General features: G+C 38.4%; 1 protein-coding gene across 1 annotated transcript; it reads left to right on the forward strand.

Annotated features, from left to right (window-relative positions):
• The first annotated feature begins 307 nt into the window (after positions 1–307).
• LOC131428412 (uncharacterized) lies at positions 308–13,678 on the forward strand. Its single transcript, XM_058592359.1, has 7 exons — positions 308–1,421; positions 9,140–10,219; positions 10,275–10,574; positions 10,629–11,224; positions 11,288–11,459; positions 11,517–11,714; positions 11,781–13,678. The coding sequence occupies exons 1-7, from the start codon at positions 1,115–1,117 to the stop codon at positions 12,329–12,331; spliced, it is 3,204 nt and encodes a 1,067-aa protein (XP_058448342.1). The 5' UTR covers positions 308–1,114; the 3' UTR covers positions 12,332–13,678.
• The last annotated feature ends 3,387 nt before the right edge of the window (positions 13,679–17,065 follow it).

Consider the following 17,065-nt stretch of genomic DNA (forward strand, 5'->3'; position numbering starts at 1 on the left):
GCAATCCAGAAACATGTGTCATTCTGTCAAGGATATCTGACTGTATTGGTATAAATAATTTCACCTACCACCACCCCTTCCCAACCTGGTCACATGCGCAGTACACTCGATCGTTGGTTGAGAAAATAATAAATAAACACAGAACCGTTAGCCCTGGAAATATGCAACAATCACAACATGTGCAGTAGGCAATAACAACCCCTTCCGCTTGTTCCTGTCCTGAAACCGCATTCCCCGCAGGGTGGTGAAATTGTTCCATCAGCTAAGCTTTTCACAAAAGCAAAAAAAAAAATTCATTCTATAATCTGTCATCGAACATGAACCGCGTAATGCAGTTTTTTTTCGTTTGACGGGTGGTGAAATTTTTTCGATTTTTCAACTTACCACACATTCTTGGTTTCTCCGTGACTGGCTGCACCAGCAAATACACCATTCTTGCAAGTGCACTGAAGTACGAAAGGTGAAATGTTGAAAAGCCCAATAACCTACTACAGAGCAAAGTATGCGTGATAAGTGCTGGTAGGGAAAAGTGATGTGTTGTTTTCCCAGCAAGCTCATATCTGCCATTCAATTTTCGGATCGATTCGTTGACTAATTAGTGGCTATACGAGTGTGAACTAGCACAGGTGGTTGCACTGGGAGACTAGGCTTATCGCGATACACCACGGCGACAAGTCAGTTTTTCGCTACAGTCGCAGTGGAAAATTGTGGTCACATATGGTTCGCGAAAATTGTGTTTTTCCTGCCCAGGGTTGACAATTTGCAGCACAGCTGAGCCTTATGATGAAAGTCCTACTGTGGTAATTAGCTGGTGCATGTCAATTGGAGCAGAAAATTGAGTTTTCATCCGCAGTTCCTTCGAGAAGTGATTGTGAGCAAGAAAGTAAATACGAAGCAAAAAAAAAAAGTGAGGGGGTGTTATTAAACAGAAAGGACTTTTACTATCGTTTGAGTTGAGTTCGAGTGCGGAAATTGCGACTTGGTGCCGACTGGGTTGAAACTGTGGAGCATAGTGGGAGCGGAAGGTCGAATAGGCCAACTGGTGCTTTCTTCGGTTAGACCAGATCGGAGGCAGGTGGCTGCCGCTGCAACACTGGAACTCATTCGCAAAAAGATGAAACCGTACCAACCGTCGGAGAAGCTGGTGGTGCGGGATAGTGTCTCGCTCAGCATGGATGAGGACCTGAGTGACGACGTGGAGGACGAGGTATTCATCCGGGACGGACGCACTTGCCGGACGTACGAGGATTGTGGAGCGAAACGACCGCTAATGGCACCGAGAAGTCGAGGAGGAAAGAACAGCCAATCAACAAGTTGCGGCGGAACGTCGAGTCCAATATTGAAAAAGTACCGACGACGGCGATGCTGGAATTGCTGTGAGCCGTTCTGTTACGGCTTAGCGGCCATTACGGTGTTGATCGGTGAGTGCGAATATAATGGCATTAGCTGAGTATTTTGGAAAGGAAAGAGAAATTTTTGTTCTACACTTCAGGATTGAAGGGCATTTACAAAATAAACAACGTCTTTCTTTAAAACGAAAATTTTCATCCAACATTAAAGAGTACTTCAAACTATGATAACTGTAGCTTGTTACGTATTTCGGTCACTACTTATGACCATCAGTAATGTTCGAGTACGCAAGTGGAAGGAAAGTGACAGAATTCAAAGATCTAAAGATTCAAGTCTTTCAGTGGAATAGTATCAAATATACATACTGCTGTTAAAAAAGCAAGCTTAACACAATTTAAAAACTTCGGTGGTATTTTTTTCTCCCTAATGGGTTACTTTTGGCCAAGAGTAGGGGCTTCCACACTACACACATTTCATACTGGACGAACCAGGCTACGTGGCCCATTTGAACACTGGTTATTTGAAACAAAGGTTATCCCGGAATCCGTATTTCCAACAAGCTGCATGGATGCATTCAGGCACATATAGGGAAGGAGGAGGGCTTAGGAGTTCAAAGAAAACTCTTCTCTCTAAATATTTGAGTCAATTATAAAATGAATAATTTTCAGCAAACGATTTTTTTGTTTTTGGAAGAGCTCTCCGAGCTTTGATTTTTTTTGGTTTTGGAAGAGCTCTCCGAGCTTTGATAAACCATCGTCTGCCTTTGGATACGAATTGACGTCGAACCGCCTGCCGCAAGTGCGTATGGCCTGCCAAATCAGGTGCTTCGAAGTGAAATTCGTATGCTTCTTCCGTTTGAAACAATCTCACACATAAAAATCATCCGTGAAATATTTCTATCTTGGAAATTCCTTAAAATTCACTTTCATAAGGTTTCAATGACGATGTACCGATATTTCGATAGTTGTTACGTTTTAACCATTAAATGCGTGTATTTCAATTTCTTGTATCGATATAACTTTCCATGGAACAAGTAAGTACAAAGTTTGATACGTTTTCGGTATATTGTTTTAAAAACAACAATGCGCATTTAAGGGTTAAGGTTACGTCCCGATTTGGGAAGGTATGTCTCCTTATATGTTTTACAACAGGATCATCTCTTGGTCTCCTGGATGAGGAATTCCGGATATTAACAGCAAAGAAAGAGACAAAATTAGGATCGACATTCTCGAATTTGAATGAAACTTCGTACTCAAAATCTATCAACTGCGCAGAAATGGTATCAAAAAAGAAGGTGGCTAATGTCAAAAACATAACTGGATTACGTAAATACGAATAAAATTTCACTCTTCTAACTGTCTTAAAACGGTCTCATAAGTTGATATATTGTGTGAATCGTGCAAGGTTTCATTTCTTTACTTCCACAATTGTAACGGTGCCCCTATACTAACGTACGACGTATTCACGACACACTTACTGCTACACACAAATTAATAAGACAAGGCAAAAGAGCGTACAAAATTGTTTGCCTGCAGAAATACACACGGTATGAATTACAATAATTTTGTTTAATGAAAATATCAAAAAGTTTTTTAATAATTATTTTCTGATATTGAAAGTCAACTGCGCAGATTAAAATGAATTTATATCTACTCAGTTAGAAGCCCGAAAATGCAATGTCGCTCACTGCATCAAAACCGTCGTTCGAGTACGAGAAAGACAAACAAGCGTCATAGTCAGTTCGTGCTCGCATCTCATCCGACACAGTCGAAAATTTCTTACGGTCGCGACGACAGAAACAAAGACAATACAGTGTAGTGAACAATAGAGTGTACGAAATGGGTAAATACGATTTAACAAAGCCTCAAACTTGGCCTACAAGGTCAAATTCAATTTGTATTGATTTCAAGCGGAGCAAAGTTAGACCAGCAGCAACCGAAATTGAAATCTTGCTTAAGGAACGAATGCATCTAAACGTTAATGATGTAAATGAGATTCAATTCAACAAGGCGTCTAACTGTGTTTACATTATGTTCAAACGTGAAAGAGATGCAATTGCATTTTCTTCGGTTAATAACGGGGTGCACAGTGTTGATCATGATAATGTTGAATATAAAATCCCTGTGTACATGGTGGACAATGCCATAGAAGTACGCGTGCATGACCTTCCCTCGCAGACCAGCGATGGTTATGTTCGGGAAAGTATGTCGCAGTACGGTGAAGTTCTCTCAATCGAAAGGGAAGTATGGCGAAATTTTTTTCCGGGTATCCGGAATGGCGTGCTAGTGGTACGTATGCAACTACGTAAAGCAATTCCATCTTACATCATTTGTGATCAAGACGGGATACATCCGTGTAAAACGCTGATTACGTATGAAAATCAACTGGTTACATGCCAGTTTTGTGAACAACCTGCACACTACGGCAAACCTTGCACTGAAACTGAGAAAACAAACAAAACAGACAAAAACAAGGACAACCGCTCAACAACGGAAACTAGTGAATGCAGTGCTCCTGTTTCAAAAAACACCTTCACCATCTAACCAACTATCAACAGCAATCAATGTACAAAGCGCATCTACAGCAACTGCAAATGAACCCAAGACTGCGATCAACAATGAAAACAAGGAAACGGAAACCACTCACAACTTCAGCGATGTAGCAATGGATGATATGAGCCACAATGCTCCAATCTTCGCTAGAAGGAAATGGAAGCTCCTCTCTCCCTAGAAGAATTATTGTGTAACATAAACATGGATAAATCGGCCACGTAAAGCTTATGTATGCGCAAATTGGCCTGAAATTGTTAAAAAAAACAACAAGCGTCATAAGTTTTTCTCTTTAATGCAGTTATTTGTGGTTATTTCATACTAAAAAAAATATTATAAATTGCTGATCATATTGACGATAGCATGGAACAAAAAATTATGTGGTTGGGTTAAGTACAACAAGAGATATTCATGATTAATTTCAACCCATTCTTGAACAGGGTAAGTTTTGATAAGATGCCCTGTAGTACAGTAAGTCGTATTCACGACAAAAAAGTTATATGCTGATCATGAAAAAACAAATCATTCAAGACAAGAAAACTATATATATATAAAGAACTCGAAAATATTCGACACGTATTTTTTTATTTCAATATCGTACGTGGAATTTTCGAGATATAATTTTTTGAAATTTCGCGAGCATTTTTTCAACAGCCTATACTGTACAATCTAATAAAGATACAAGACATGAAATGTGCGTTTTTTTCTTAGCTTTCAAATAAGCGATTCCATGAAACAACCTTTAAAGTTAATATAATGAATAAAGTTAAATATTATTAAACAAAAAAAAATCAAACTTGGGCCTAATTTTTTTTTCTATTTTTTGTTGAAAAAAGAAGTCTTACATGCTTAACTTAATCTTGCCAAAGTTTATTGTTAGTAACGTTTCAGGCAGAAAGCGAGTAAAATTTGGACAAAGGATTTACGTGAGTAATAAAATGACATAAAGTTTTTGCACAGTTGCAATTTTTCTATGATTTGGTTTTTCTGGTTTACAAAAACTCAATACTTCAAACGTGTCCTGGGAAGAGAAAACTTTCATTTTTAATTCGTTGTCTCCGTGCGAATGAATTGTACGAGTGGGCTAGGAAAGCATCTTCTCTACTCAATATTTCAGTCATATACAAACGTTCGGAAGATTATGTTAAAGCAGAGAAATTTTTAAAAAAATCGTTTCAAAATGTAAAACCATTTCTGGAACACAATCGTTTCACTATGTTGAGCCGCACGAAGACAAGAAATTAAAAATAAAAATTTTCTCTTCCCAGAACACGTTTGAAGTATTTATTTATTAATTTTTAACTTTTTTCATTTTATTAACTTTAAAGGTTGTTTTATGGAATGGCTTATTTGTAAGCTAAGGAAAAGATGCACATTTCATGTCTTAGGCGAATTTTTGTATCTTTATAAGATTTTACAGTATAGGCTGTTAAAAAAGGCTCTTTTTGAAAACGCGAAATTTCAAAAAATCATATCTCGAAAATTCCACGACGGATAATGAAATAAAAAAATACGTGTCGAATATTTTCGAGTTCTTAACCGAAAACAAAATTTTGGGTGACTGATTTTGCGTGGAATGCCCCATATATATAAATGGATGTAAGTTTGTATGTTTGTAACGCCATAACTTCGGAACTACTGAACGGATTGTCACCAAACTTGGCACAGGTACTTCTTGCATTTCAGAGATGGTTTAAAGAGTATTTTTACACGGAAGGGAGTGTAGCGAGTGTCATTTAAAAGGGGGGAGGGGGCATGAAAAAAATCATATAACTTGACGAGAATCGATACATTTTTAAGACCATAGAAACATTTTGCACTATACGAGGGGTGAATGTAGCAAGTGCTTTCAAATAGGGGGTGTAATGTTTAAAACGGCATAACTCCGAAACTACTCAACGGATTGCTATCAAATTTGGCACAGATACTTCTTGCTCTTCAGAGACGATCATTAGGACATTTTCAGGGGGAAGAGTGTGTAGCAAGTGTCCTTAACATGGGGGGAGGGAATCAATGACGAAATTTATATAATTTAAAGAGAATCGACATTTAGACTAGAAGGAGGAGTTTTTGAAAATAAATTTTCATCTCCCATTTGTTGTAAAACAAGAGAACGTCATTAATTTCAAGGTCGTAGTAGATAGTATTGCTGATGTTAATTTGAATACAATAATAAATCATATAAAAACGTTATTCTATAGTACGAATGTAGTTATGATGTTAAACAGCCTTTCGTTATAAAATAATTATTATCAGATGGAAAATTTTGAGCAATTACGTGGAAATAATGATGGCAGAAAAAAATTTATAAAGAGGAGGGAGTGGCAAGTGTTTATAGCCATGGATGCAAAAAGTATTGTAGATCGAATGTGATGAAGTACGGAAGTATGTTACAAGCACATATAATAACAATTCAATCGGGTTGTCGTCTAAGTTGTTTTTTATTACAATCAGTGTATCAATGGAGGACAATTTCTAGAATTTTTTTCGGCCTTTCCTTCACGAAACATTTCCGAGCAACACCGGGTAAATCAGATAGTTAACAATAAAAACACTATTAGTAGGCGGCTTTCTGTGTCGAAAAACGGTAAAGTCTGAGCTCATGGCACAGTCTGTACTACAAGAAAGGATGCGCGAATACGCACCCTCTAGTACTCCTTCAAACCGAGTTAACGCTTCTTAAAAATCATGATTTACGGTGTCCACTGTATCTCAGCGCAGACTATTCCGAAGTCAACAAATCAAAGCAGCATAGATAGAGCAGATGTTTTTCTAAACGTTTCTGTTTGATTGTTTTTATTTTTAATTTTTGGTGGTTGTTAAAAAAAAAAACTACGATTTTTCACGAAAAAAACCGCCATTTTGTAGCTGTAAAACCTCCCCAAAGTAATAAACAACGAGTAGGCAAACGTTGGGTTCTGGTATTTTACATGTAGAAAGTGTGTGCAAAATTTGAAATTTGTGCTGTAGTTTTTGAATGACGATGGACACGGACTTTCAAAACCAGCTTTCGAGAACGGGTTCGAAGGTTTTTGTCTATAAAATCGAAGGAAACAATTTATTACTCTAGGGAGTTTTTTTGTATTTTGTTATAATGAAACATTTCAAGAATCTTTGTCAGGTTTTATGGTCAATCAAAGCAGAAATCGTGGGCCTGTGCGCCGAGCTCTTACTTCTCCATAGTATGAGATAAGCAAAGATAAAGGTCCATAACTTACTGAGTTTTGTTCCGATAGACCTGAAAATTTCACAGAATATTCTTGAATGTTTTACTAAAAGAAAATAAGAAGAAAAAGTTTAGTGATTTTTCAAAAGTGTTAGGGGTAGAGATTTTCATAAATTCTTATTGTTTGCCTAATTACCCTCTCAGCAAGCGGTTCTATTTTGTTGGTCGTTGAACGTTTGTTGAACGGCATACTGCACGAAATATTCTTTTGCAAAAATAGTGTCAAAATAAGGTGTTACCTTCATATAGGAAGAAGATTCGTTGTTATTCTACATGAAGACTAGTCCAACGTGGCTCCAACTCTTCTTATTAAAATTGGCTCAACAATGGACCTCTGTCTGTTGGGTTTGTTGAATGAAAAAAATGGTCTGGATTTGGACGTATTGGACCAACGAAGGACCACCGTTGAACTTTTTTTTCCTAAGAGGGTCGAATGATCCACGGTTTATAACTTGAGCCACATTTGAATGCTGGAATTTCGTTCCAACTATTTGAAGAACAATGGATCGTTCACTTATTGCTACTAACCATCCCAAAAGCGGGACTCGTGAGCAGAGATGTCTATCTCCTCTGTGTGACGAAGAGCAAGCAAAATTTCTCCCCTCGCACTGACAACTTCAACGAGAGCTCTTCTCTTTCACATTTATACACCACTGTTGTGTAAGTGTGCACGCATCATGAGTGCGTTTGTTTATTTCCTTTTACCTCTTCCACTGAATCGCACCAAAGTGCTAGAGCATTAGCTAATAAATTCTCTGAGGAGGATGCAGATACTTTCACAGAGGTGTACACGCCGGTGAGCACTCTGCTGTATGGTTTTCGTAGATGAAGCGTGGACACGCAAAATCAGCAAAATAAAACAATTTATCGTAAAATTTTCGGTTCTCCTTGCAAATTTTTCATAGCAAGGCCAGATCTACTCTCTATTAATTGAAGTTCACAGAAGTGTTCGCTCACCATCACGCGCCAGTGGTCACTTGGGTGTATTTAGACGAGAGCGCGTGTGAGCGATTCATGCGAAGAGAATGTGTTTCACTCGCGCCAGCTGCTTTAACCACAAGCACACACTCAAATGCTGTCTATTCGACACTGAGAAGAAGTGCGCTTTCCTCTTTGTGCGGTGTTTCGTTTTTTTCATCCTCGGTGTGGCAAAAATCTAACTCTAGCGTGTATAACTCTGGTGAAATGCCATCTCTGCTCGTGAGAACTCGCCCAGCACTACTTCGTTCAAGACTGCTTCTAATGAAGCTATTAAGGCTTTCATATATATTAAGTTTTACGAAACGAGATCTTCCGAAAATCGATAAGAAACTCAACTGAACGTGAATAGGGGTCTTTGAAAGGTTATAAAAATTGCGGGTATCTTTTCAAAGCGTAGGGGAAAGTGTTATAAAGCTGGCCTGCTGGGTAAAACGCCCCCCTTCCTTTTTTAAGTATTCAAGATTTTTCTACACAAAACTTTTATCACTAACAGTAGCTTTTCCTAAGATCTTTCTGCTATGCCATTTCTCTGATATACGAATTTTTTCATAACAGTCACTCTACGGACATTATGCCCCACCTTCGATTCAACAGTATGCTTCGAGTTAAAATATTGTTTTAAAGATTTATAACGGTATTTTGTTTTAATGTAGCGTTGGAAAGATCAAAAATGTTGGTTTCCAATTGTAATTAATTGATTATGCAATTGATTTCTGATGCAAAGAATATCTTCTTTATCTGCTTTCCATCTATATCGACATTTCAAGATGCATATTGCATCATTGTTGTGGGGCATGCCTAGGGATGTCGAAAATTTCGAATTACTCGATTATTCAATAATCGAGTATAATTATGAAACTAATCGATTGAAATTTATTCGATTATCTGGATTATAAATCGATTACTCGATTATTCATTCGATTATTACTATGGGATTTTTTTAATTGATCGATTAGCTCAATATTCGAACACTCACCCTAATTGTCTCGATGGACAGAATAATCAACTACCGTACTTGCTTTCCTTCCCGCAGGACTGATCGTACTGGCGGCGCTGCTATTGACAGCGTTCCCCAGTCCTCTGCAGAAGATCAAAGTATGGTTCCACAAGGACTCTCCGTTCGGAACTGGCATCATCCGGGATAAGTTTAACAGTTTTATTTACAGTGGAAGTGAAGGCGGGAATTCATCACGCGAAGTTGTCCCTTGTACGCAAATCACAGTGCAGAAAGTGTGGACTCGCGTGGTTGCCCGTGTCAACAGCGAGAGCCCCCTGCGGAAGCTGGATGTCAACGGTGATGGCGTTGAAGATGTGATCGTCGGGTACGGGATTGATGAGATGATCGATGATGCCCGTGGGTTTATTCCCAGATGTACCTCATTGAAGACGGGACTAACCGATATGTGCGGTGGAGGGTTGATGGCGCTGAATGGAATCAATGGCAGCACCTTGTGGCAACGATGGACTTCATTTACGATCTTTTCGTTGAAATGCGCGATCGACATCAATTCGGATGGACAGAGCGATTGCGTGGCAGCCGGCAGAGGAGGTTTGATTTTGGCAATCGATGGTAAGAATGGAAACATTCTGTGGGAATTGAAGGATTACTCGGATCTGGAGAGCTACGCCGAAACGAGCATCGATCTGTACACGATCAATGTGGTAAGAGATTTGAATAACGATGCAATTCCCGATGTTTTGGCCGTTCACGTCGAGGAAACCCAACGAGCTCACGGAGGTCACATCAAATTGATATCCGGTGCTACCGGCATAATCTTGAAAAGCATTCCAACACCGTACCGGGAGGAAATGTTCGTACCGATTCAGACTCTGGTGCATAAGGACGGTTCGGAGCAGTTTTTGATGGTTACGGGAGGACAGAATTCACCCGGCGGAATCTACGCGTTGAAACAGGAGAGTTTGATGAAATTTACCGATGAGAAAGCATTTGAACCAGTAAAACGGATCGATATGTCGGGATTTATGGTTCCGGCCGTTCTGACAGATGTTAATGGAGATTCGGTTGACGATATCGTTGTGAGTTCCTTCAACTCAACGGTATACGCTTTCGATGGAGTCAATAGAACGCAACTATGGGAGTATACAATTCCAGGTAGGGTTTTTGGTTTGAATGATAATATTTTTCGAACGACGTAACGTGATTTCAGATTCGGAAAGTGTCAGTTCAATTGTTCCTGGTCACTTCGATCACGACAACGTTACCGATTTCATGGTGAAATACAATACTGGACCTGGATTCCCAATCTACTACTACTCGCAAACTACGATACTGAATGGAACGAACGGAAAACCTTTCCTGGACACAAGCGTGAAGGATTCCGGAGGCCCCAACAGTTTACTTGGAGGTGTTTCCATATCCCAAACCGGAGGTGGAGATTTTTTCCTTCATTGGCAGATTCAGTGTAGGGACAAACAGAAAACCACCGAAGAATACCAATTTATTCCAGGTAGAACTTTGATTCGGTTAAACGGTAAAAGTGAATTGCTATTTATTTTTCCAGACAGTGACATTATCCAGCAATCCCGAGCGGACACCTGCATGCTCCGATACAACAAGTCATCCATTTTGAAGCTATACGCCATCAACCGTCACGTGGAACCGCCCGGAGCGATTATCTTCTCCACGGATGACTTGGCGATCCGGCTTAATGAAACGGAAACGCAACGAATGCGCGAGGAGTACGTGGCCCCGATCAAGCATCCGAAGATGAAGTTGAAAGTCAAAGATGACGGTCAGAAGGCTAGCGACACTCAACAGGGACAGGTGCGAATGGATAAAAAGTTTGATCAACACAGTGCTCCTGCTAATATGGAGGTCGATGGCAGCACTGCAAGTGATGTGGGCGTGGTTATGACCGGTCCCAAAAAGGTCGCCAGCGAGCTTAGAAAGCAGAAACTACGGGAACAGATGCTAAATTCGAACAGAATTCCGGAAACGCTGGAAGTCGAAGAGGAGCACAAACGTAAGGAGAAGATGAACTTGAATGACGTTTACAAAAAGTACACCTACAATGCGAATGATGGTGAAGATCCGTTGAACGGTGAAGGTGACAAGCCATACATTTATCTTCCCTATGACCAGATGGACTCTGATCCGGTTCGTGTTGCGATCAATAGTTTCTATTTGAATATAATCCTAGCTTATTTTACCTTTTTCCAGCGAAATCCATTCATTCAGAATCAAATTCCTGTTCCACCGCCTCAGTCGGACTACGACTATAGTGCAGTTAACGATGAAGACAATCGACGCAGATATCAGCGGCCACGCTATCGTAACACTGAAGCCCGCTACTCTGGAGGAAGAGACGTGAGGAGTAAGTTTGGAGGTTTCGGTAGGTATGACATTATTTGATTTGGGTCGGGTACTGCCATGTATAAATTTCCTATAGATGAAACTGAATTAGACGAATCTTCTCTTGAGCAAGGAGCATTCAACGAGACGAATCCCAACTCTCAAACCGTCAAAAAAGTTCTACTAAGTGATGATATCCTCGAAGAACTAAAGGAAAATCAGCGTAGCCCCAAGGGTTCCAAGGAGACACTGTGGGATCTAGAGATGGAAAAGGAAGCCAAAGAAGCAGTGAACGGTTCGACTTCAACTTCGACTTGATTCAAAGCCCTGCTTGTTAACCTATTTCCGTATTTTGTTACAGATATAAATTCCTTAAACTTTGATTACAACAAAAAAGAAAAGCGCCAATCAGAACCCAAGACAAACAGTTCGCAACCGACAACAAGCCCGTCGGCATCAACTACCCCGGAACTAATGCCGAATGAAAACATTCTTCCGTCCATCGCTTCGACAGGAGTCCTACTGAAATCGCTCAACACATCCAACGTCAACCCAACCATCGACTATGTGTTTGTGATGAATATCCGTGAGTCGGAAACGTACCCACCACTGTTCCTCGAGCAGGACCTGACGTGTGTGCAGGAGAAACTGTCGGCCTACCGCACCTTCAGCAGTGACGATCTGCTACAACTAGAGAAAAAGTTCCTGAAGCAGTGTTTGAAATCACGGCTTCCGAATCTAAAACCGAGCTATCAAAAATTCGAAACTCAAATCATCATTACCAGGCTGGAGATTGGTTGTTCTTGCGGCGCCGATCTGAATCCTGCGCGGGAAGTCTGTTCCAAACTGCACAGTTACGACCAGCAGAGATGGACAGAATTCATGGGTAATGCCGGAAGTGGTACCTACTGAGATCAAGGCGGAGAGGGTGAGAGGTTCTGAGGTCCCGCCGAAGATCAACACCAGTGACATGCACACGATGGAAGTTGGAGCACAACCAAATTACATTCTTCTACTGTCAGAAACTCATCCTTACCAAACGCATCCTTGAGCTCTTCTAGTATATCTTCCAAACTACAAACACTACAATGTAGCAACATAGGATTTCCTCTTTGACCGTAAATCATGTACAAACTGCTAAGTATATTGTTGAGTGCTGATCCAAGAAGGGAAGTGAGGGAGTGGAGTTCATTCACATGGTCAACAATCCAATCACTACTTATTTATATGAAGAATGATGATCATGAATAGACTTTCAATCAATGGAGAAACTTGTATTGAAAAGTAATATCTAGAATAGAGCAATGCATCAATAAACATATTTTTAGACTAATGAAACTGAATGGACAAAAACCTTTCATAAGCTTATTTGAATCAAGACTATTTTTATTTACAGGTTCTAGTAAGAAAAAGAGCAAACTAAACAATAGAAAAAGTGAATGATTGTAGAAATTGGATTTGATGGAGAGGGCAAATAAAAAGGAAAGAAAACCGTTTTGTTTAATTTTTGGTCCACCTCTCTTTCAAAAGTATTTCGATTCTTCTGTTAGTCGAAAGAAAGGCTTGGCAGATAGAAAGATTATTATCGAAGAAAATTCTACATTTTCTTTTGGGAATGGGTACAAATTGATGTCACGCTGGTTAAAATTGGCTTTGAGTGTAATGTTTACATATGCAAAATTTCTTCTCAAAATGGCAAGTATTTATCCAGAGTTTCCATGTTTCCAACCTAAAAGTGCTAAAAAGGTGTTTCGCAAAACACTTGCTGGTCGACAATTCGATCGGAACCCGTGTGGTAAAATTGTTCCACGAGACCCAGACGATTAGACAATGGAAATGAAGCCGAAAAATGTGGACTCAACCAGCCGGCATCATAAAAGGCCAAAAATAAAAATATCTCCCATTTCACTTGTTGCCCTTCCTCTGGGCTCACGTGGGCGAAACACTGTTCTATCGGAATCTGACATCTTTCCTTTATGCGAAACCGACGATGAAGATGTACGAAGGCATTGATGTTGTTGTACAGTAGGAGGCAAATTCAATAAACGATAACGTTAAGTCCAAGGTGCAGGTTTAGCCTAGGAGCTTGAATAAACCAACTACGCAGAAACATAGCTATTAAGCGTTTATTAATTTTCTGATAGTTTAAAAAATATTGCACTTAGAATGAATTTATCTGATAATTTTTATCTGTTACATTTTTATCGAGTACTGTCTTTAGTGTGTAAAATACTAAACAAAATGATGCGGATGCGAAAACTGCCATCGGTTTTTGTTATATCTCCGAAATCAAAAATGTTTACCATTAGGCTTTCCAAACAACCAACAGTTCTGATAAAAGAGTATGATCTGGCATAAGTAGCTTCAGACCCTATCAGCTTGAAGCGAAATCAATCCTCAGTTCAGCAACGCCATCGCACGGCATCACATTCAACATATGTCAATTGTATGGGTGCGCAGTGCCGCTATTTTGGCGCGCATGAATTTGACATTTCTCTCCCCTACTTCATTGTACGAGATTCAACTTGTCATACTTGTCTGGCACCGAACTGTGCCACTGTGCACGGAACTGTGTCGGAACTGAACCTGTGAATAGTCCATAAATCGACCGAGCGTAGTGTTAATGAAAACTTTCAGTTTCGGTTTCACAATGTTCGAAAGTTATAATTTCATGATTTTATTAGTGGTGTACTTTCTAAAATGCCATTTATTATACCTACCGATTCGCAAATGTAACTAAATATGCGATACAAAGTTGAGGTATAACTTTTAGCAACAGTATTATTAATTTCTCTAGCATCCAGAATAATCTCAAATAAACTGATACAACTTTCGGATCTTAATGATAGCCACCGCAGCTTGTTCAAAATCCAAAATATTTATATGGAATAAAAGAGAACAAATTTACCTTTTCTGAATTAATAGAGTTTGTGTGAGAGATCATTAAATACTACCGATTGATTAAAACGATATCGGTTCTCCATATTAACCAGTAAAAAATATAATCACTATCATTCTACTGGTTGGAATAATGAAACTTAGATGACGTACAAGGCAAAATTAAATTTACGTTAGATTACCAATGGGTGCCTTAAATGATCTCAAACACCTTCAGTTTTACAGTTTTTAGTTTTTGCAATCTGTGTTGAAACGCGATTGTACACATTTGAATCGTTCAATATTTAAATTTGGATTCCGACTCAGAGCCTTTGTTTACTCTCTCTTTTGATTATTACTTAGCCATTAGTGAAATTTCTCCAAAGTTTCCAATATAAATCGAAAGCTTGTAGTTTTAACATGAAAGTTTGGCGAAGAGTAAAGTGTCAAGTATAAAACCAATTGGCACATTGCCGCGAAGCTGAATTACCGGTAGTGAAACCTGAAAAAAAGGATTCTTTCGAAAATTTTCATATCGACAGTAGTGATTCACAACATTTTTATCGTTTATTTAATAGTAGAAATAGATATTAACAATAAAAGTACACTCGGAGTAGAAGAAAATCGATTTCAAAGTAATTACTACTACTTTTTTTAGTGTAAACTACGATTAAACATGGAAAATCTTCAGAAATGTGTGAAATTGGATAAGGTTAGGTCGACGACACGACCAGACACTCCGAAGGAAAATCGGAATAAAAAGTGTTCGTGAGTGATTTACCACCAGTTACCATAAATATAGCGACCCCTTGAAAATGACAAAAACTAACTATTCGAGCAACACTGTTTAAGTTGCTATGCTGTGGTTACCAAGGAGCACCAGAATAAATAAACAAACAGTTTAGTTGTGGAATAATTCCACCGTTTTGATTTTTTGTGTCTTTTCCTCTTATTTAGTGAATTCCGGAGAGCTATTAAATAATGTGGATCATCATCAATGCAAATTATGATAAAGCTGAGTGCAGGTAAGTGCTTGAATTTTATTATTAAATATTATTTTTCTATTTGCAGTTAACATTCTTTCGCCGCCTTCGAAAAAGCTTCTAAGGAAGGAGATACAGTATCTTTCTATTCGTTTCCTACGAACAGTTATATGTAAATTCAAACCAGATGGTAGATAAATAGTTTAGATATACATAATTTAGTTAATTTCAGATTAATTCAATGGAATCCTTTTTGTGCGATCACCGAACCTCATACCAAACGGATTTGTTCACCTCATTTCTGCCGGAATTACTTTAGGGATCATTTAAACACTTCTAAAGGGTGAGAAACTGGAAAATCTGAAAACAAACTCTTGCTTATGTGCATTATTAAATAAAACAGTTGGCATATACGAATAATATGAGTCTGAAGTTAACTGTATCATCCGAACAGAAAATAAAATCGTTATTGAGTAGAATTTAATAAGCTATCACATTTAACCTTTATATACTCAAATTTATATACTACAATCAACCGGCTGCGTAGTTGATTATATCGGTTAAATCGGAATCTACAGTAAAAAATTCAGTCAATACTTTTATTCTAATTTATTTTAATTTTTTTTTTCAACTGCATTATTACAGTCATCGTATTTTATAATTATGATGGAATAATTAAAGTCGAAAATTATACTTGAACATTTTTTCTGTCATCTATTCATGCATAAACTTTATTTACACATTCGACAAACTGTTCAATATATCGAATATGTATATGAAAATTATGTGTTAAAAACTACATGCAAAGTATAACACCAACAATCTTGACAGTGGTCCAACTACATTCAGTGGTCTCGTTTAAAGTGAGAATCTCTTGTTTTTGTTTACATTCCATATGTAGTTACCAAGGCTACTGGTAACTGTTTTTCAAAATCAATAATTTTCCAGTTTGTGTTGCCAGTTCCAACATTTTTTCATGCGATTTCGTTTTGACATTACCAGTTACTGAGGGGTAGTTAGATTTGCGATACAGTTTTGATAGTCGAGTGGCAGGTCGTGTCGTCGGTTAGGTTTTTTCTGATCAACATTTTTTTAAAGAGAAACCAGTGTAACGTTGATTTCTCGAGTACTAGATCGAGTACTATTTATATCGAATACTTTATTTGTTATTTCCAGACATTTGAAAAATGGTATCAAACCAAGTTTAATGCTCTATTCTGAATAAACGGTAGATTCCGCACAATGAACTAAGATCAACATTACCGCCTCAGAGTAAAAACTTTTTCTTCAACTTCTACTATGATTTTTCAAATGAATTTTCCCTTTTTCATAAGAAATCGTTGAAAAGGTGGAGTAATTAGAAATTTTCCTACCGAATTGACAGCTCTTGCTGAAAGTATCATCTCTAAACAAGCAGCCCCTCTACATTTCAGTTTTGCCAATATTCTCGATGTACACGCTTAGAAAAAGTTACACAGAGTTTGAGTACTAGTTACTCATTTTCAAATGATACATGGAAACGTCAAAAATTGAGTAGTTATCATCAATGATATTGAGTAACTCCTACTCTAAATTTGAGTTTAACGCAAGAACTCGTTTTTTTGTCACTATTCGCAAGATCAGTCTAAAAGTTGTAATAACCATTAGTAGCAACAGGTTGTATTTTTGTTAGTGAGAACGCGTATTTCGAGGGTGAGTCGCTCAACACAAACGGTGTTGTGTCTGCAAAAACCTGAATGATAAACTCCGTGTTGTGCTTTAGAATGGAAACGAATATGCTCAAATG

This window comes from Malaya genurostris, chromosome 2 (genome assembly GCF_030247185.1).
Source record: "Malaya genurostris strain Urasoe2022 chromosome 2, Malgen_1.1, whole genome shotgun sequence".
In the NCBI taxonomy this organism is placed as follows: Eukaryota; Metazoa; Arthropoda; class Insecta; order Diptera; family Culicidae; genus Malaya; species Malaya genurostris.

Bases quoted from the DNA above. Each gene is read 5' to 3' on its own strand.
- LOC131428412 (XM_058592359.1), top strand. From the start codon at position 1,115: ATGAAACCGTACCAACCGTCGGAGAAGCTGGTGGTGCGGGATAGTGTC. The intron at 1,422-9,139 runs GTGAGTGCGAAT...TCCTTCCCGCAG, and splicing joins GGCCATTACGGTGTTGATCG to GACTGATCGTACTGGCGGCG. The intron at 10,220-10,274 runs GTAGGGTTTTTG...ACGTGATTTCAG, and splicing joins ATGGGAGTATACAATTCCAG to ATTCGGAAAGTGTCAGTTCA.